Here is a 21791-nt window from a genome sequence, read left to right as displayed (position 1 = left end):
AAAATGATAAACTTGGATTAGCTAACACAATGTGCCATTGGAACACAGGAGTGATGGTTGCTGATAATGGGACTCTGTACGCCTATGTACAGTTGAAGTCGGAAGTTTACATACACTTAGGTTGGAGTCATTAAAACTCGTTTTTCAACCACTCCACACATTTATTGTTAACAAACTATGGTTCTGGCAAGTCGGTTAGGACTTTTCCAACAATTGTTTACAGACAGATGATTTCACTTATAACTCACTGTATCACAATTTCAGTGGGTCAGAAGTTTACATACACTAAGTTGACTGTGCCTTTAAAAAGCTTGGAAAATTAAAATAAATGATGCCATGGCTTTAGAACCTTCTGATAGGCTAATTGACATAATTTGAGTCAATTGGAGGTGTACCTGTGGATGTACTTCAAGGCCTACCTTCAAACTCAGTGCCTCTTTGCTTGACATCATGGGAAAATCAAAAGAAATCAGCCAAGACCTCAGAAAAAAAAAGATACAAGATGGTACATTTTGGAGAAATGTCCTCTGGTCTGATGAAACAAAAATAGAACTGTTTGGCCATAATGACCATCGTTATGTTTGGAGGAAAAAGGGGGATGCTTGCAAGCCGAACACCATCCCAACCACGAAGCACGGGGGTGGCAGCATCATGTTGTGGGGGTGCTTTGCTGCAGGAGGGACTGGTGCACTTCACAAAATAGATGGCATCATGAGGAGAGGAAAATTGTGTGGATATATTGAAGCAACATCTCAAGACATCAGTCAGGAAGTTAAAGCTTGGTTGCAAATGGGTCTTCCAAATGGACAATGACCCCAAGCATACTTCCAAAGTTGTGGCAAAATGGCTTAAGGACAACTAAGTCAAGGTATTGGAGTGGCCATCACAAAGCTCTGACCTCAATCCCATTTTTGGGCAGAACTGAAGAAGCGTGTGCGAGCAAGGAGGCCTACAAACATGACTCCGTTACATCAGCTCTGTCAGGAGGAATGGGCCAAAATTCACTCAAGTTATTGTGTGAAGCTTGTGGAAGGCTACCTGAAATGTTTGACCCAAGTTAAACAATTTAAAAGCAATGCTACCAAATACTAATTGAGTGTATGTAGACTTCTGACCCACTGGGAATGTGATGAAAGCTGAAATAAATCCTTCTCTCTACTATTATTCTGACATTTCACATTCTTAAAATAAAGTGGTGATCCTAAGACAGGAATTTTTACTAGAATTAAATGTCAGGAATMGTGAAAAACAGAGTTTAAATGRATTTGGCTAAGGTGTATGTAAAGTTCTGACTTCAACTGCAGATATTCCATTAAAAATCAGCCGTTTCCAGCTACAATAGCCATTTACAACATGAACAATGTCTACACTGTATTTCTGATCAATTTGATGTTATTTTAATGGACAAAAATATGCTTTTCTTTCAAAAACAAGGACATTTTTAATTGACCCCATACTTTTGAATGGTAGTGTATATTGTACACTCCCTTTATCCACGCACTCCTTACAGCCTTCAGAGACATTCCTTATACCCCAGGACACTTCAACGGGTGAAAATATAGAACAAATAAGGACTCTGTCTGCATTGATCTGAGCATTTATTGACAGGACATACAAACATTTATCATCAATTAATTCATTGCAGACAGAAGGTGCTCCTTTTAACCTTATTTTCTCAGATAGTCACCCATTGAAGTGTCAGAGTGTTAGGAATTTTTTTGGGARATTTAAGTCTCTCACTTGAGCACTTAATTCCCTTTTTTGTTCAAGCTGGGCTGAAGCACGTTTGGGTACACGCTCTTTCTGTGGAGATGTTCGGGCCATTTATGTAATCATCTAGAGCAGGGCTCTCCAACCCTGTTCCTGAAGAGATACCGTCCTGTAAGTTTTTCCGCTGCAACCCTTATCTAGCGCAGCTGATTCTAATAATTAGCTGGTTGATAAGCTGAATCAGCTGCGTTTCAACTGGGGTTGGATTGAAAACCTACAGGAGGGTAACTCTCCACAAACAGGGTTGGAGAGCCCTGATCTAGAGTATTTTGGTTGAGCTCAAACGAAATAAATTAAGATATGTTTACTAAATACAATCTGTAAAATAGATTACTATACTGGTTGAACAAGGAAGATTTGTCAAACTCAGAATGAAACCCCAGTTGTCACAATAACAATACACCTGCCCTGTGATCAGACCGTGATCAGACCGTGATCAGACCGTGTTCGGTCTCAGACAGTGTTATTGTGTTATTCTCACCTTTGCCCCTGAGGGTCCGGTAATGCCAGAAGGTCCATGTAATCCACGGATGCCCCTCTGACCCTGGTCTCCCTGGGAGGGGTGGAGCACACAGAATTTACATGACCACCTCTTGGTGCTTACAGGTTAGTATGACAGAAGGGTAAGGATGTGAAACCTACCTTCTCGCCCTGGATGCCGATCCCTGCTGCGCCCTCAGAACCTCTGAGGCCAGCGATACCAAACTCACCCTGGCAGAGGGGGCAGAAACAAACCCTTTCACATTGGCACATTCCCTTTTGTTCAGGTATACTGTATCTATAGATCTATATTGTATCTATAGAAGTGGTGTAAAGGTGAAATAACACACCTTCTGTCCTGGAGCCCCGTCCTCTCCTGGAAGACCAGGTAAGCCAGCCAGGCCATATGCACCAGGCTCACCCTGAAAAATAAACAAATGGCTTTTTAAAATACACTCAGTGGTCAGTTTATTAGGTACACCCATCTAGTACGGTGTCTGACTCCCTTTGCCTCCAGAACAGCCTGAATTTTTTATCAAGGGACCTAACGTGTGCTAGGAAAACATCCCCCACACCATCCTATACTGTTGACACTGGGCAGTATGGGGTCATGGACTCATGCTGCTTATGCCAACAGCATGATGCAACAGGAACCGGGATTGGTCAGACCAGGCAATGTTTTTCCACTTGTGCTCACTGGAGTCGCTTCTTCATGTTTTTAGCTGATTGGAGTGGAACCTGCTGTGGTCGCAATAGACCATCCGTGACAAGGACCGATGAGTTGTGGGTTTTGAAAAGCCATTCTGCACACCACTGTTGTACTGCACCATTATTTGCCTGTTTGTGGCCCGATTCTTAGTTTGTACGATTTTTGCCATTCTCCTTCGACCTCTCATCAACGAGCTGTTTTCACCCACAGGACTGCCAATGACTGGATGTTTTTTGTTTGTCGCACCATCGACAGTAAACCGTAGACACTGTCACGTGAAAAGCCCAGGAGGCTGGCCGTTTCTGAGATACTGGAACCGGCATGTCTGGCACTGACGAACATACTATGCTCAAAGACTGCATTGAAAAGACGGACACAATCAGGCTACAGAAAGCGGATACAGTGGGCGAGATCATCAGCACTCCTCCCACAAGTCTCCAGAAAACTTCTGTTTTGGGATCTTTTCATTATAACGTTGGAGGAAATACATTCCTAGTGTGTGAGGAACGTGTTTGCTGGACTCATAAATTCTAGCCAGCTATCTAATATTTAGAAAAACAATTTCTTATTTGGCTAGAGTTATGCTAACCCATTTGCTTGCTAGATACAGAGGTTAGCTGGCTAGTTAGCTACAGTAGTTAGCTACTGGCATKAATTTTTGTTATGTTATTTTCATATTTTCCCTATTCCACCGTTTGTAGAATGCATACTGGCATTTGAATATAGTGCAGGAAAAGGGAATCCGGACACACTGTGGACACGGTAAACACATTTAAACATAGGTGTACACGCATGACGTGTTCGGAATTCCATGATCAGAACGTTATGATCAGAATATTAAAGCAGCATGAACTGTCAAGTCTAGATATTGCCAAAGTTGCTTAGGTCACAAGTTTTTGCCCATTCTAACGTTCAGTCGGTGTACCTAATAAATTGGCTGCTGACCGATCACCAGGCTTATTTGAGGAGGCATATCTTTACTATTTGGAAGAGGGTGGATAAAGTATTTGTCTTACCTTTGGCCCTGGCTCACCAACGCCTCTTTCCCCTGTAACTCCAAGCTCTCCTGGTAAACCTTGATCGCCCTGGAAGTAAGATAATGGAAAGTAGCGATTAAAGAAATCCCTACAGTGACTGTACGTACATAACCCAACCAGAAGCCATGGATTACAGGCAACATCCTCACTGACCTAAAGGGTAGAGCTGCCGCTTTCAAGGAGCGGGACTCTAACACAGAAGCTTATAAGAAATCCCGCTATGCCCCCAGACAAACCATCAAACAGGCAAAGCATCAATACAAGACTAAGATTGAATCGTACTACACCGGCTCCTARGCTTTTCGGATGTGGAAGGGCTTGCAAACTATTACAGACTAAAAGGGAAGCACAGCCGCGACCTGCCCAGTGACACAAGCCTAACAGGCGAGCTAAATTACTTTTATGCTCGCTTCGACACAAGCACCACTGAAGCATGCATGAAAGCATCTGCTGTTCAAGACGACTGTGTGATCACACTCTCCGTAGCCGATGTGAGTAAGACCCTTTAAACAGGTCAACCTTCACAAGGCCGCAGGGCCAGACGGATTACCAGGATGTGTACTCTGAGCATGCGCTGACCAACTGGCAAGTGTCTTCACTGACATTTTCAACCGGTCCCTGACTGAGTCTGCTAACATGTTTCAAGCAGACCACCATAGTCCCTGTGCCCAAGAACCCTAAGGTAACCTGTGTAAATGACTACCGACCTGTAGCACTTACGTCTGTAGCCATGAAGTGCTTTGAAAGGCTGGTCTGGGCTCACATCAACACCATTGTCCCAGAAAACCTAGACCCGCTCCAATTTGCATACCGCCCCAACAGATCCACAGATGATGCAATCTCTATTGCACTCCACACTGCCCTTTCCCACCTGGACAAAAGGAACATCTGTGTGAGAATGCTATTCATTGACTACAGCTCAGCGTTCAACACCATAGTGCCCTCAAAGCTCATCACTAAGCTAAGGACTCTGGGACTAAACACCTCCCTCTGCAATTGGATCCTGGACTTTCTGACGGGCCGTGTGGTGTCAGGATAACAAACTCTCCCTCAACGTGATCAAGACAAGAGATGATTGTGGATTACAAGAAAAGGAGGACCGAGCACGCCCCCATTCTCATCTACGGGGCTGTAGTGGAACAGGTTGAGAGCTTCAAGTTCCTTGGTGTCCATATCACCAACAAAATATCATGGTCCAAACACACCAAGACAGTCGTGAAGAGGGCATGACAAAGCCTATTCTCCCTCAGGAGACTGAAAAGATTTGGCATGGGTCCTCAGATCCTCAAAAAGTTCTACAGCTGCACCATTGAGATCATCCTGACAGGTTGCATCACTGCCTGGTATGGCAACTGCTCGGCCTCCGACCTCAAGGCACTACAGAGGGTAGTGCGTACGGCCCAGTACATCCCTGGGGCTAAGCTTCCTGCCATCCAGGACCTCTATACCAGGCGGTATCAGAGAAAGGCCCTAAAAATTGTCAAAGACTCCAGCCACCCGAGTCATAGACTGTTCTCTCTGCGTACTGGTACTGGAGCGCCAAGTCTAGGTCCAAAAGGCTTCTTAACAGCTTCTACCCCCAAGCCATAAGACTCCTGAACAGCTTATCAAATGGCTACCCAGACTATTTGCATTGCCCCCCTCTTTTACACTGCTGCTACTCTCTGTTTATTATCTATGCATAGTCACTTTAACTCTACCTACATGTACATATTACCTCAATTACCTCGACTAACCTGTGCCCCCGCACATGGACTCTGTACCGGTACCTCCAGTATATAGCCTCGTTACTGTTATTTTACTGCTGTTCTTTAATTATTTGTTATTTACTCATCTATTTTTTACTTTACACTTATTTTTCTTAAAACTGCATTGTTGGTTAAGGGCTTTTAAGTAAGCATTTCACTGTAAGGTTGTTGTATTTGACAAATACAATTTGATTTTATATTATCTAGGAGTAACACCAACCTTAGGTCCAGGTAAGCCCTCTCCTTGTGGCCCTCTGCCGCCAGGTGGACCCCTGGGACCCTCCACTCCCTGAGGAATAACAATCACAATTACGTCAGTGTGAGTGTGTGTGTGTGTGTGTGTGTGTGTGTGTGTGGTGTGTGGGTGTGTGTGTGTGTGTGGTGTGTGTGTGTGTGTGTGTGTGTGTGTGTTGGTGTGTGTGTGTGTGTGTGTGTGTGTGTGTGTGTGTGTGTGTGTGTTTATATGCGGTGGCGACTTGTCCACCTGTTTTGGCCCCACATTTTTACAAGTCTAACTGCCTGTAGCTCAGGCCCTGAAACAAGGATATGCATATTCTTGGTACCATTTGAAAGGAAACACTTTGACGTTTGTGGAAATGTGAAAGGAATGTAGGAGAAAATACACAATAGATCTGAATAAGATAATACAAAAGAAAAACATTTTTTTTGTACTATCATCTTTGAAATGCAAGAGAAAGGCCATAATGTACTATTCCAGCCCAGGTGCATTTAGATTTTGGTCACTAGATGGCAGCAGTGTATGTGCAAAGTTTTAGACTGATCCAATGAACCATTGCATCTATGTTCAACATTTTGTATCAAGACTGCCCAAATGTGCCTAATTTGTTTATTAATAATTTTTCATGTTCAAAACTGTGCACTCTCCTCAAACAATAGTATGGTATTATTTCACTGTAATAGCTACTTTAAAATCGGACAGTGCAATTAGATTAACAAGAATTTAAGCTTTCTGCCAATATCAGATATGTCTATGACCTGGGAAATTTTCTTGTTACTTACAACCTCATGCTAATCTCATTAGCCTACGTAAGCTCAACCGTCCCGTGGAAGGGACACAGATCGAGAAGAAGTTTTAATAAAGCCGCATACAAACATGGTCTCTTTTTTGCTTTCTTGAGCTAAGAAAGTGTATGTTGTGTAGTAAGCTGTTAGTAGCCCATGAGCCTTACCCTAATAATTCGGTCTATTTTCCTCTCTTAATTTCGCCTACTGTTCTGACTTGGTGGTGCACATGTAGACTATAACCTGTCTTAGAGAAATGTAATCATCGAATATTGTAAGAGCTTTCATTGTCTGCTTAAATGCCCCCTTTATTTATCCTACGGTTTTGACTTGGTGTACAGGGACAACACTGTAAGAATGGCCCATGTTCTGAATTCAGTCACTGTACATTTCAAAAGTGCTGAACAAATAGTTATATTGACTACGTCCGTCCTAGCTCGCTCATTAATGTCTTAATCGAAATTACGATTTGCCTCTTATCCTCTGGTCGTCACTTATGCCATAGTTTGTACATCTCAATTGTCAGTAGTAACCAGATTTGTTTAAGCAAGTCAGCCATATCAGCTACATTTTCTTAAAGGGCAGTAAATGAGTCAGAATGAACTGTGTCGCTGCCAGACAAGGCTTCATTGATAGCCAGGTGTATTAGTGGTAAGGTGTTGGGGCTGCTGTTGGGACTCTGCTGTTGGGACAGCTTTATGTAGGCCCTACCAGTTTGTGGGCAACGTTTGTCACTGTTATAGTGCAATTAATGTATTGTTTAGTGTTGTGTTGTGTAGTGGCTTTGCTGGCATGCATCCCCCAATTGTTTTGGCCCACCAAAATGTACGTGCTAAAATTGCGACTGTTTGTATGTGATGTACATGCAAGTGTAGTATTACAGTTGAAGTCGGAAGTTTACATACACCTTAGCCAAATACATTTAAACTCAGTTTTTCACAATTCCTGACATTTAATCCTAGTAAAAATTCCCTGTCTTAGGTCAGTTAGCATCACCACTTTATTTTAAGAATGTGAAATGTCAGAATAATAGTAGAGAGAATGATTTATTTCAGCTTTTATTTCTTTCATCACATTCCCAGTGGGTCAGAAGTCTACATACACTCAATTAGTATTTGGTAGCATTGCCTTGAAATTGTTTAACTTGGGTCAAACGTTTCAGGTAGCCTTCCACAAGCTTCACACAATAAGTTGGGTGAATTTTGGCCCATTCCTCCTGACGGAGCTGGTGTAACTAAGTCAGGTTTGCTCGCATACGATTTTTCAGTTCTGCACACAAATTTTCTATAGGATTGAGGTCAGGGCTTTGTGATGGCCACTCCAATACCTTGACTTTGTTGTCCTTAAGCCATTTTGCCACAACTTTGGAAGTATGCTTGGGGTAATTGTCCATTTGGAAGACCCATTTGCAACCAAGCTTTAACTTCCTGACTGATGTCTTGAGATGTTGCTTCAATATATCCACACAATTTTCCTGCCTCATGATGCCATCTATTTTGTGAAGTGCACCAGTTCCTCCTGCAGCAAAGCATCCCCACAACATGATGCTGCCACCCCCATGCTTCGTGGTTGGGATGGTGTTCTTCGGCTTGCAAGCATCCCCCTTTTTCCCCCAAACATAACGATGGTCATTATGGCCAAACAGTTCTATTTTTGTTTCATCAGACCAGAGGACATTTCTCCAAAAAGTACGATCTTTGTCCCCATGTGCAGTTGCAAAGCATAGTCTGGCTTTTTTATGGCGGTTTTGGAGCAGTGGTTTCTTCATAGCCTTTCAGGTTAGGTCGATATAGGACTCATTTTACTGTGGATATAAATACTTTTGTACCGGTTTCCTCCAGCATCTTCACAAGGTCCTTTGCTGTTGTTCTGGGATTGATTTGCACTTTTTGCACCAAAGTGCGTTCATCTCTAGGAGACAGGACGCGTCTCCGTCCTGAGCGGTATGACGGCTGTGTGGTCCCATGGTGTTTATACTTGCGTACTATTGTTTGTACAGATGAACGTGGTACCTTCAGGCATTTGGAAATTGCTCCCAAAGATGAACCAGACGTGTGGAGGTCTGCAATTTTGTTTTTGAGGTCTTAGCTGATTTCTTTAGATTTTCCCATGATGTCAAGCAAAGAGGCACTTAGTTTGAAGGTAGGCCTTGAAATACATCCACAGGTACACCTCCAATTGACTCAAATGATGTCAATTAGCCTATCAGAAGCTTCTAAAGCCATGACATCATTTTCTGGAAATTTCAAAGCTGTTTAAAGGCACAGTCAACTTAGTGTATGTACATTTCTGACCCACTGGAATTGTGATACAGTGAATTATAAGTGAAATAATCTGTAAACAATTGTTGGAAAAATTACTTCATGCACAAAGTAGATGTCCTAACCGACTTGCCAAAACTATAGTTTGTTAACAAGAAATTTGTGGAGTGGTTGAAAAATTAGTTTTAATGACTCCAACCTAAGTGTGTGTAAACTTCAACTGTATGTTACTTTTGCCACTCAATTTACCTTCTCCCCCTGGATGCCCGCTCCTGTAAGTCCAACAAGTCCTGGATGACCTGGAGGCCCGAACTCACCCTGAGATGAAACATAGAAAGGGTTGAGGGTCTAGGRTGGGGGACAAGGTTGGTATTTAACCCTTTATGAGCATATTGGCCTATCCCACTAGGTACAGACTTCAATTCAACGTCTATTCCACGTTGGTTCAATGTAATTTTGTTGAAATGACATGGAAACAATGTTAATTCAACCAGTGTGCGCTCAATGGGATACAGTGCCTCGCAAAAGTATTCACCCCCCTTGGCGTTTTTCCTATTTTGTTTCATTACAACCTGTAATTTAAATATAATTTATTTGGATTTCATGTAATGGACATACACAAAATAGTCCAAATTGGTGAAGTGAAAAAAATTACTTATAAAAACAAATAAAAAAGTGAAAAATAAAAAATGGAAAAGTGGTGTGTGCATATGTATTCACTCCCTTTGCTATGAAGGTCATGAATAAGATCTGGTGCAACCAATTACCTTCAGAAGTCACATAATTAGTTAAATAAAGTCCACCTGTGTGCAATCTAAGTGTCCCATGATCTGTCCCATGATCTCAGTATATATATATATATATATATATATATATATATACACACACATATATATAAAAAATATCTGAAACTTTGAACATCCCACGGAGCACCATTAAATCCATTATTAAAAAATGGAAAGAATATGGCACCACAACAAACCTGCCGAGAGAGGGCCGCCCACCAAAATTTACGGACCAGGCAAGGAGGGCATTAATCAGAGAGGCAACAAAGAGAACAAAGATAACCCTGAAGAAGCTGCAAAGCTCCATAGCGGAGATTGGAGTATCTGTCCATAGGACCATTTTAAACCGTACACTCCACAGTGCTGGGCTTTACAGAAGAGTGGCCATACAAAAAGCCATTGCTTAAAGAAAAAAATAAGCGAACACGTTTGGTGTTCTCCAAAAGGCATGTGGGAGACTCCCCAAACATATGGAAGAAGGTACTCTGGTCAGATGAGATTAAAATTGAGCTTTTTGGCCATCAAGGATAACGCTATGTCTGGCACAACCCAACACCTCTTATCACCCCGAGAACACCATCCCCACAGTGAAGTATGGTGGTGGCAGCATCATGCTGTGGGGATGTTTTTAATCGGCAGGGACTGGGAAACTGGTCAGAATTGAGGGAATGAAGGATGGCGCTAAATACAGGGAAATTCTTGAGGGAAATCTGTTTCAGTCTTTCAGAGATTTGAGACTGCGACGGAGGTTCACCTTTCAGCAGGACAATGACCCTAAGCATACTGCTAAAGCAACACTTCAGTGGTTTAAGGGGAAACATTTAAATGTATTGGAATGGCCTAGTCAAAGCCCAGACCTCAATCCAATTGAGAATCTGTGATATGATGAAAGATTGCTGTACACCAGCGGAACCCATCTAATTTGAAGGAGCTGGAGCACTTTTGCCTTGAAGAATGGGCAAAAATCCCAGTGGCTAGATGTGCCAAGCTTATAGAGACATACCCCAAGAGATTTGCTGCTGTAATTGCTGCAAAAGGTGACTCTACAAAGTATTGACTTTGTGGGGGGTGAATAGTTATGCACGCTCAGGTTCAGTTTTTTTGTCTAATTTCTTGTTTGTTTCACAATTAAAAATATTTTGCATCTTCAAAGTGGTAGGCTCGTTGTATATATCAAATGATACAAACCCCACAAAAATCTATTTTAATTCCAGGTTGTAAGACAACAAAATAGGAAAAATGCCAAGGGGGTTGAATACTTTTGCAAACCACTGTATGTCTTAAAGTCAAGATCATTGGTACTAATAGAATCACCAGGCTGAATATCTGTATGAGTGCCTTCCTCAAATGCGATGTGCAGTACACATCTTGTTTCTGACTACAGAGGGCTAAATTCTGTAACCACCAATAAATGTGCTTGAAAACCTTTGCTTCTAACATCATAACATGGTTGTTTATTGAATCCTACAACAGGTGGCGCAAAAATAATCCCACCTTCAACTTTGAACTTTTCCACAGTAACTTGAGATTTAACACCCTCCCAGCTACCCTTTCGTTCTCAATGGCGCATTCCAAGGAGACACATATATATATATATATATATATATATATATATATATATATATATATATATATATATATATATATAACTGCTGACTAGGACATTCAGTCTTGTTTATGTACTTCATTAGGTATTTTGTTGGGTAGACATGACATGTTTGTGTGGATGGCATTCATTACTGCTGTATTTACAGCCCACCTTTTCTCCTTTGATTCCTGCACCCGTTTGTCCTCTAGGCCCCCTCGGTCCATCCAGCCCCCGGTCTCCCTGGAAAACAAAGACAAGTCATCACCCTTCTCTCCCCGCCACACATCCAGCACCCACTGGTTCACACATTCACAGAACTATCCTCATTGTTCTCAGTCAATAGTGTAGTAAGGACTAGGCGGGTTAAGTTAGCACCGGTCTCTGTCTTGTGAGTAGTATGACATGGTRCTATATGAGTGTAGTTATGTTATTCCCAAATCTTTAATTTGTGTTATTTATGTTATCCCTCCGATGAGTGTTGCTTGCCCTTCTCAAACTAAGCAGAAAATAATGAAATGCAGACACACAATAACATATTACTTGTTGTAGGGGTTGGCCCATCCTATAGAACTGCCCTGACCCTTTTGGGGGTGGGGTACTTTCCCATAAGAGCCAATGGGTCTGGCACAGTTCTGATAGATGTTTGGTTGCCTCAGGACATTTTCTGTGTTACGCTCCTTTTTCAGGATCTGCCTACTACCAAATGCATGTGCATCAACCACTCAAACTCTCAACAGTGCCATTATGTAATTTGCTTTCAGGTTCTAACTTGAATTAGGAAAAACTTTACTACATACTATAGTGTGTTAATGCTCATGCCTCTACATGTTATGATGACAATATAACTAAAATGAAACCCATGATGAACTCCAAGTGCTGTCATGAACTCCAAGTGCTGTCATGAACTCCAAATGCTGTCATGAACTCCAAGTGCTGTCATGTTTTCATGTGTTCCATTTTGTGCTTGCTTGCCATTCTTAAATCTCATGTAAATCCAGGCCCTCTCCATGTGTATGTAATGTTTGAACAGTCTACATATAAAATATTATATACAGTGCATTCGGAATGTATTCAGACTCCTTGACCTTTTACTCATTTTGTTACGTTACAGCCTTATTCTAAAATGGACTTAAAATGTTTTCCCCCTCATCAATCTACACACAATATCCCATAATGACAAAGCAAAAACAGGTTTTTAGATTTTTTTTGCAAATTCACATTTTCAAAAGTATTCAGACTCCAGTACTTTGTTGAAGCACTTTTGGCAGTAATTACAGCCTTGAGTCTTCTTGGGTATGACGCTACAAGCTTGGCACACCTGTATATGGGGATTTTCTCCTATTCTTCTCTGCAGATCCTCTCAAGCTCTGTCAGGTTGGATGGGGAGCGTCGCTGCACAGCTATTTTCAGGTCTCTCCAGAGATGTTAGATCAGGTTCAAGTCCGGGCTCTGGCTGGGCCACTCAAGCTCATTCAGAGACTTGTCCCGAAGCCACTCCTGTGTTGTCTTGGTTGTGTGCTTAGGGTTGTTGTCCTATTGGAAGGTGAACCTCCGCCCCAGTCTGAGGTCCTGAGCGCTCTAAAGCAGGTTTTCATCAAGGATCTCTCTGTACTTTGCTCCGTTCATCTTTCCCTTAATCCTGACTTGTCTCCCAGTCCTTGCCGCTGAAAAACATCCCCACAGCATGATGCTGCCACCACCATGCTTCACCTTAGGGATGGTGCCAGATTTCCTTCAGAGGTGATGCTTTGCATTCAGGCCAAAGAGTTCAATCTTGGTTTCATCAAACCAGAGAATCTTGTTTGGTCTGAATACTTTCTGAATGCACTGTCACTCCACAAGTTGGAGTAATGACATTGTTTTTATAGGGTTTGCTCATGCACAGCAACATGAATGGTAACACTTGATTGAGCACTTGAGCAGACTGKTTTGGAGAAGGCCAGAGCCTGAATTTGACAGATGCAGCCAATGTGTTGAAGAATAAATAAGTGAAAAATCTGTCAGATTACACATTTCTTCTCTCTGAAATCCAGTGAGAGTTGTGCATTTATTTATTTTTATTTTACTAGGCTAGTCAGTTAAGAATAAAATTCTTATTTTCAATAACTGCCTTGTTCAGGGGCAGAACGACAGATTTGTACCTTGTCAGCTCGGGGATTTGATCTTGCAACTTTTTGGTTACTAGTCCAACGCTCTAACCACTAGGCTACGCTGCCACCCCAATGTGTATGTAACGCCTTGTCTGTTTCCAATGTCAAATATGGCCTAACAGATGGGCATCTTCAACAGCCCAGGTACTGGTAGAATCAAAAGGTTGAGAAGCCATCTGTTTAATGGCAGGTTTACGTCCGTTTCTGCTATTATTGTATTAAAGCTAAGTTATTTAGGGTGGACATGTTGCTTCCAGCATTGTTGCTACCAGCATTGTTGCTACTGGTAATCCCAGAAAAGATGCTGTGGGCTAACACAAATATCACTAGAAAGAATGGAAGGGTTATCCCCACAGTGACAGTAAGTATATATCCCAACCAGCAGGCATGGATTACAGGCAAAATCCGCACCGAGCTAAAGGTTAGAGCTGCCGCTTTCAAGGAGCGGGACACTAATCTGGACGCTAATAAGAAATCCCGCTATTCCATCAGACAAACTATCAAACAGGCAAAGTGTCAATACAGGACTAAGATTGAATCCTACTACACCGGCTCTGATGCTCGTCAGATGTGGCAGGGCTTGCAAACTGCTACAGACTACAAAGGGAAACCCAGCCGCAAGCTGCCCAGTGACGCGAGCCTACCAGACAGGCTAAATGCCTTTTATGCTCGCTTCGAGGCAAGCAACACTGAAGCATGCATGAGAGCACCAGCTGTTCCGGACGACTGTGTGATCACGCTCTCTGTAGCCGATGTGAGCAAGACCTTTAAACAGGTAAACATTCACAAGGCCGCAGGACCAGACAGATTACCAGGACGTGTACTCTGAGCATGCGCTGACCAACTGGCAAGTGTCTTCACTGACATTTTCAACCTCTCCCTGACTGAGTTTGTAACACCCACATGTTTCAAGTGTCATTATTGGGCTGCTGTAATATTTTTCTTGAAGTACATATTTTTTTACTAAATGCATTTTCTGAACACCCCACAACATTAACTACGTATTAAACCATTTTTGTCTGATATGGAGACAATTTATCTTGACTATGATTATAAAAGATACTTGTTATAAAATCAACATTTAACTAATGCTCATGTGTCCCCCAAACCAATTAAATTATTATAAATATAAAATGTATGTAAAATCTCAGATTTTTGCTATATTAAACCCTGAAATAGACACATTATGTGTCAGCAGGCTCATCATTTAAATAAAAAAGTGCTTTCAATTCAGAATTTTAACATAAATCTAATCTTTTTGGGATTGTCTTTAACATTTCAGACTGAGCTCAGAAAACAACATAAAATTCATATTTATTAATCTTTGCCATTTTATTTAACAAATATTGTCATGTGACGGGGTTGAGACTAGGGTGACAGGGTTGAATCATTTAACGGGGTTGTAGAGACACATCAGTTTTCATTTAAACTAGTCTAGTTTACTATAAAATTTGTTTGCAAACATGCAATAAGGACATTAGATATATTTAGAATAACGTCGGTAGCCATGAAGTGCTTTGAAAGGCTGGTCTTGGCTCACATCAACATCACGGAAATCCTAGACCCACTCCAGTTTGCATTCCGCCCCAACAGATCCACAGAAGATGCAATCTCAATCGCACTCCACACTGCCCTTTCCCACCTGGACAAAAGCAACATCTATGTGAGAATGCTGTTCATTGACTACAGCTCAGTGTTCAACACCATAGTGCCCTCAAAGCTCATCATTAAGCTAAGGACTCTGGGACTTAACACCTCCCTCTGCAACTGGATCCTGGACTTCCTGACGGGCAGCCCCCCAGGTGGTAAGGGTAGGCAACCACACATTTACCACGCTGATCCTCAACACGGGGGCCACCTCAGGGGTGCGTGCTTAGTCCCCTCCTGTACTCCTTGTTCACCCACGACTGTGTGGCCAAGCACGACTCCAACACCATCATTAAGTTTGCTGACGACACGACAGTGGTAGGCCTGATCACCGACAACGATGAGACAGCCTGTAGGGAGGAGGTCAGAGACCTAGCAGTGTGGTGCCAGGAAAACGAGGGCTGAACACGCCCCCATTCACGTCGGGCTGTAGTGGAGCGGGTCGAGAGTTTCAAGTTCCCTGCTGTCCACATCACCAACAAAGTATCATGGTCCAAACACACCAAGAAGGACGAGAAGAGGACACGACAACGCCTTTTCCCCCTCAGGAGTCTGAAAAGATTTGGCATGGGACCCAGATCCTCAAAAAGTTCTACAGCTGCACCATCGAGAGCATCTTGTTGCATCACTGCCTACAGAAGGTAGTGCGTAAAGCCCAGTACATCATTGGGGCCAAGCTTCCTGCCATCCAGGACCTACATTATATACTAGGCGGTGTCAGAGGAAGGCCCCAAAAATTGTCAAAGACTCCAGTCACCCAAGTCATAGACTGTTCTCTCTGCTACCGCAAGTCTAGGACCAAAAGGCTCCTTAACAGCTTCTACCCCCAAGCCATAAGACTGCTGAATAATTCATCAAATGGCCACCCGGAGTATTTGCATTTACCAACCACTTTTTTTTTTACACTGATGCTAGTCGCTGTTTATTATCTATGCATAGTCATTTTGCCCCTACCTACATGTACAAATTACCTCGACTAACCTGTATCCGCATATTGACTCGGTACCGGTACCCCTGTATATAGCCTCATTATTGTTATTTTATTGTGTTACTAAAAAAAATGTTTTTACTTTAGTTTATTTTGTAAAATGTTCTTAAAACGATATTGTTGGTTAACTTATGGCTGCAGGGGCAGTATTGAGTAGCTTGGATGAAAAGGTGCCCAGAGTAAACTGCCTGCTCCTCAGTCCCAGTTGCTAATATATGCATATTATTATTAGCATTGGATAGAAAACACTCTGAAGTTTCTAAAACTGTTTGAATGATGTCTGTGAGTATAACATAACTCATATGGCAGGCAAAAACCTGAGAAAGAAATCCAACCAGGAAGTGGGAAATCTGAGGTTTGTAGGTTTTAAACTCATCGCCTATCGAATACACAGTGGGATATGTGTCAGTTTGCACTTCCTACGGCTTCCACTAGATGTCAACAGTCTTTAGAACCTTGTCTGATGCTTCTACTGTGAAGTGGGGCCGAAGGAGACGGGAATGAGTAAGGTCTATCATGAGCTGACCATGCTCTGACCATGCGCGTTCACATGAGAGGGAGCTCTGTTCCATCGCACTTCTGAAGACAATGGAATTCTCCGGTTGGAACATTATTGAAGATTTATGTTAAAAACATCCTAAAGATTGATTCAATACATCGTTTGACATGTTTCTACTGACTGTTACGGAACTTTTTGACATTTCGTCTGCTTTTAGTGAACGCGCTTCCTGACTTTGGATTTGTTTACCAAACATGCTTACAAAAATAGCTATTTGGACAAAACAAACATTTCTTGTGGGAGTCCTGGGAGTGCATTCCGCCAAAGATCAGCAAAGGTAAGTGAAGATTTATAATGCTATTTATGAGTTTTGTTGACTGCACAATTTGGCGGGTAACTGTATGGCTTCCTTTTGTGGCTGAACGCTGTTCTCAGATTATTGAATTTTGTGCTTTTTGCCATAAAGCTTTTTGAAATCTGACACAGCGGTTGCATTAAGAACAAGTGTATCTTTAATTCTATGTAAAACATGTATCTTTTATCAAAGTTTATGATGAGTATTTCTGTTATTTGATGTGGCTCTCTGCAATTTCTCCGGATATTTTGGAGGCATTTCTGAACATGGCGCCAATGTAAACTGAGGTTTTTGGATATAAATATGCACATTATCGAACAAAACATATATGTATTGTGTAACATGAAGTTTTATGAGTGTCATCTGATGAAGATCATCAAAGGTTAGTGATTCATTTTATCTCTATTTCTGCTTTTTGTGACTCCTGTCTTTGGCTGGAAAAATGGCTGTGTTTTTCTGTGATTTTGCGGTGACCTAACATAATCGTTTGTGGTGCTTTTGCTGTAAAGCCTTTTTGAAATCGGACACTGTGGTGGGATTAACAAGAAGTGCATCTTTAAAATGGTGTGAAATACTGTTGTACTCGGCGCATGTGACAAATACAATTTGATTTGATTCCAGCTGTACCCAGATAATTTCTTTATTGTATTCATACCTTTGGTCCAGGGAGCCCCTCGCCATGGGGTCCTTTCTCCCCTTGAACACCTTGTGGCCCTTGAGGCCCCTGTAAAATTAACCAGCATAATTATTTTTCCAACATTGGGTCAGATGACACTGCCTTGGTAGTTGTCATCCCAGCTCACGTTCCCTACTGTGATATACAGTATTACTCAAAGTTAAAAAAAAATCAGTCTGGTTGTCAATGAAACCAAACTATGTAATGCAGTATGCTACAGTAAAATGCTAGTAGAGTTTCTGTCCACTCACTGGCTGGCCATGTTCACCCAGCCCTGGCGGACCAGGGGGGCCGAGTCTTCCCTGGAATCCCAGATCACCCTAGAAAGAAGACATGGCGAGATGGAACAGGTAACATAAAACAATTAATTAGTTAGACAAAAGCAATAATAGAAAAAAACGTACCTTTGGTCCAGGAAGTCCAATACCAGTTTCTCCCTGAATTCCAGGCGGCCCAGTTAGACCCCGGTCACCCTATGATAACCAACACGAGAGACACAGAAAAGTTAGCAACAAACAAAGTTAGCAGCTTAACACAGATCCACTGTAAAGAACAAGGGAGTGGGTTATCGAAGACAATCACGACACCAATAATTGCTTCTAATACACCAGATGTATGTCCTTGAACCGATTATTTGAAAATCGCACACAAAATAAGTTAAGGATAATTTAGTTGCTAATGGCAGTCTGCAGTACCCAGGTCGGCGTTCAGACTGATTTACTCAATTAGAGGGGGCAACACTGAGCTAGCCTGCAAAGTGACTTCCTGGTGTAGCTCAAACTGGCATGTCACTGTATGTCGCCATGAGACATCATCTTAATTTGGCTTCAGTGCGCTATTTTATCTTCACATAGACATGAATGGTGTCACATGATCGATGGCTTTGATCATTCATATATACAGTCATTGGTTACAGCAAAAGGGCAGTCCAAAGCTCTAATTCTGTCTACGCAGATCAGACAACCTTTAACATCATGTTGTTTTACATTTACATTCAGATTATATTTAATTGACATCACACAGAAACATTGCCCTTTGATCTATCTTACTCAGATACAGTTGAAGTCGGAAGTTTACAATTAATTGACATCATTCGAGTCAATTGGAGGTGTACCTGTGGATGTATTTCAAGGCCTACCTTCAAACTAAGTGCCTCTTTGCTTGACATCATGGGAAAATCTAAAGAAATCAGCCAAGACCTCAGAAAAAAAATTGTAGACCTCCACAAGTCTGGTTCATCCTTGGGAGCAATTTCCAAACGCCTGAAGGTACCATGTTCATCTGTACAAACAATAGCACGCAAGTATAAACACCATGGGACCACACAGCCGTCATACCACTCAGGAAGGAGACGCGTTCTGTCTCCTAGAGATGAARGTACTTTGGTGTGAAAAGTGCAAATCAATCCCAGAACAACAGCAAAGGACCTTGTGAAGATGTTGGAGGAACAGGTACAAAATTATCTATATCTACAGTAAAATGAGTCCTATATCGACATAACCTGAAAGGCCACTCAGCAATGAAGAAGCCACTGGTCCAAAACAGCCATAAAAAAGACAGACTACGGTTTGCAACTGCACATGGGGACAAAGATCGTACTTTTTGGAGAAATGTCCTCTGGTTCTACAAAAATAGAATCGTTATGTTAGGAGGCCAAATGGGAAGGCTTGTAAGCCGAAGAACACCATCCCAACCGTGAAGCACGGGGGTGGCAGCATCATGTTGTGGGGGTGCTTTTCTGCAGGAGTCTCTGGTGCACTTCACAAAATAGATGGCATCATGAGGCAGGATAATTAGGTGGATATATTGAAGCAACATCTCAAGACATCAGTCAGGAAGTTAAAGCTTGGTCGCAAATGGGTCTTACAAATYGACAATGACCCCAAGCATACTTCCAAAGTTGTGGCAAAATGGCTTAAGGACAACAAAGTCAATGTATTGGAGTGACCATCACAAAGCCCACAAATGATTTAATCCCATAGAAGATTTGTGGACAGAACTGAAAAAGCATGTGTGAGCAAGGAGGCCTACAAACATGACTCAGTTACACCAGCTCTGTCAGGAGGAATGGGTCAAAATTCACCCAACGTATTGTGGGAAGCTTGTGGAAGGCTACCCGAAACGTTTGACCCAAGTTAAACAATTTAAAGGCAATGCTACCAAATACTAATTGAGTGTATGTAGACTTCTGACCCACTGGGAATGTGATGAAAGAATTAAAAGCAGAAATAAATCACTCTKCTATTATTCTGACATTTCACATTCTTAAAATAAAATGGTGATCCTAACTGACCTAAGACAGGTAATTTTTACTAGGATTAAATGTCAGGAATTGTGAAAAACCGAGTTTAAATGTATTTGTCTAAGATGTATGTAAACTTCCGACTTCAACTGTATATATTGATATGATATGAATTATATTCTTCCTAAATTTTACTTATAAACAAAGCCTAGTATTGCTCAGAAAATACTTGCACATAGACTATTTTTGAAGTTGATGAGAAAAAGCTCATAACAGAAATTCTGATCTCAAAGGTAATTACTCAAACGTGTTATAAATCAAGCAGACCCACTGGGCACACACTGGTTGAATCAACAGTGATTTAATGTAATTTGTCAACGTATTGTGACGTGGAATCAACGTGGAAAAGACAAAAAAGTAAATATACTAGTACTGTTTTCATCTAATTTCAACCAGTTTTGTAAAAATTTGTATGGGRCAAAAAGTTGACCACTTTTCCATGTACAGTGCAGTTCAGACAATAGCTCATCCACCAGAGTTGTAAACATTGAAATTAAGGTAAAAGTTCAACTTAAATACATTGACTTAACCTGACTAACAGGTTGCTACATCAATATAATTTCAGCATAATCATCAGAACTATGTATACTTTGAAATTGAGTTGAAAATAAAGAAAACTCATATTTGTCATCCTATATTCAATATATTAGGTGGTGGAAATGTTGGATTTCATATTTGATTAGACATATTTTATTTGACCTTGTTCAATGTTGAAAAAGACGGGGCCCACGCCTGCCACTTTGGAGCCAGGCCCATCCAATCAGATTGAGCAAAAAATATGAATAAATAAATAGAAATAAAAATGGTAAATAATGTATTATTTTTTATTTTGGAGTCACTTTTATTGTAAATTAGAATATAATATGTTTAACACTTCTACATGAATGTGGATGCTACCATGATAATGGATAATCCTGAATGTGTGAGAAAGTTACAAAGGGTCAAAGATCATACACCCAAGACATGCTATCATTCCCTGTTATTGGTAATGGTAAGAAGTTGGAGGTAGGAGGTAGGATTTTTGACCCTATGTAACTTTCTCACTCATCATTATCCACAATTCATTCACATAATCATGGTAGCATCCACATTAATGCAGAAGTATTTAGAAACATATTCTATTCTTATTTACAATAAATGTGACTCCAAAATGACTGTACATTATACACCATTTATTTCTAATAGGTACAAACTAATCTGAAACACAACCAAAACGAACTGCAAATGCATCCAACAAGTTTGTAGTCACAAGCTTGATGTAGTCATTGCGTGCTAGGAATATGGGACCAAATACTAAACTGTTGACTACTTCATTTATATAATAATTTTGACCCCTACCTTTGAGAGAAAAACATTACTTGTTAATCAAAATCTATTTCTCTGAGCAATTGTATTAGTATAAAATATTATAATTTCCCAATTTTCTGAGCATGCAATATATTGTAGCTCAGTATTTGAATTATTTTATACAGTTAAAATTGCTCATCTTTATCAAGGGTGACAATTTCAGACCCCATATATTGAAATAAAATGTGAAGCTAGCCTGAACAACGCTGACTTTTACTGGTATATGAGGCGTAAATGCACTTCAGTGAGAACAAGCCTACCATCCAGATGCCTACCTCTATGTACCCTGCTTGACTGTGGAAACAAGCTGTGTTCGATTCAGCTGAGCTATAATCTCAACAKATTTAGACATTAATCAGCTTCCATACTCATTTGCATAGACTACCTAAATAACATTGAATTGTTGAAAGTAACTAACTTTTCTTA

At 41.2% G+C, this 21791-nt stretch overlaps 1 protein-coding gene across 1 annotated transcript in view; it reads right to left on the bottom strand.

Moving 5' to 3' along the window:
- Positions 1-21791, bottom strand: part of LOC111974869 (collagen alpha-1(XXVIII) chain-like) — a 50248-nt gene that overhangs the window by 15565 nt on the left and 12892 nt on the right. Inside the window, exons 12-21 of the mRNA XM_024002933.2 lie at positions 18121-18189; positions 17968-18036; positions 17696-17764; positions 11573-11641; positions 9278-9346; positions 5965-6033; positions 3976-4044; positions 2601-2672; positions 2413-2481; positions 2252-2323 (exon numbers count right to left, since the gene is read on the bottom strand). Coding sequence (XP_023858701.1) covers positions 2252-2323; positions 2413-2481; positions 2601-2672; positions 3976-4044; positions 5965-6033; positions 9278-9346; positions 11573-11641; positions 17696-17764; positions 17968-18036; positions 18121-18189 — 696 coding nt within the window. The remainder of the gene's footprint in view (positions 1-2251; positions 2324-2412; positions 2482-2600; positions 2673-3975; positions 4045-5964; positions 6034-9277; positions 9347-11572; positions 11642-17695; positions 17765-17967; positions 18037-18120; positions 18190-21791) is intronic.

Source organism: Salvelinus sp. IW2-2015, linkage group LG2 (genome assembly GCF_002910315.2).
Source record: "Salvelinus sp. IW2-2015 linkage group LG2, ASM291031v2, whole genome shotgun sequence".
Classification (NCBI taxonomy): domain Eukaryota; kingdom Metazoa; phylum Chordata; class Actinopteri; order Salmoniformes; family Salmonidae; genus Salvelinus; species Salvelinus sp. IW2-2015.
Note: the sequence above shows the minus strand (reverse complement) of the source record. Positions and strands in the feature narration are given on the sequence as shown.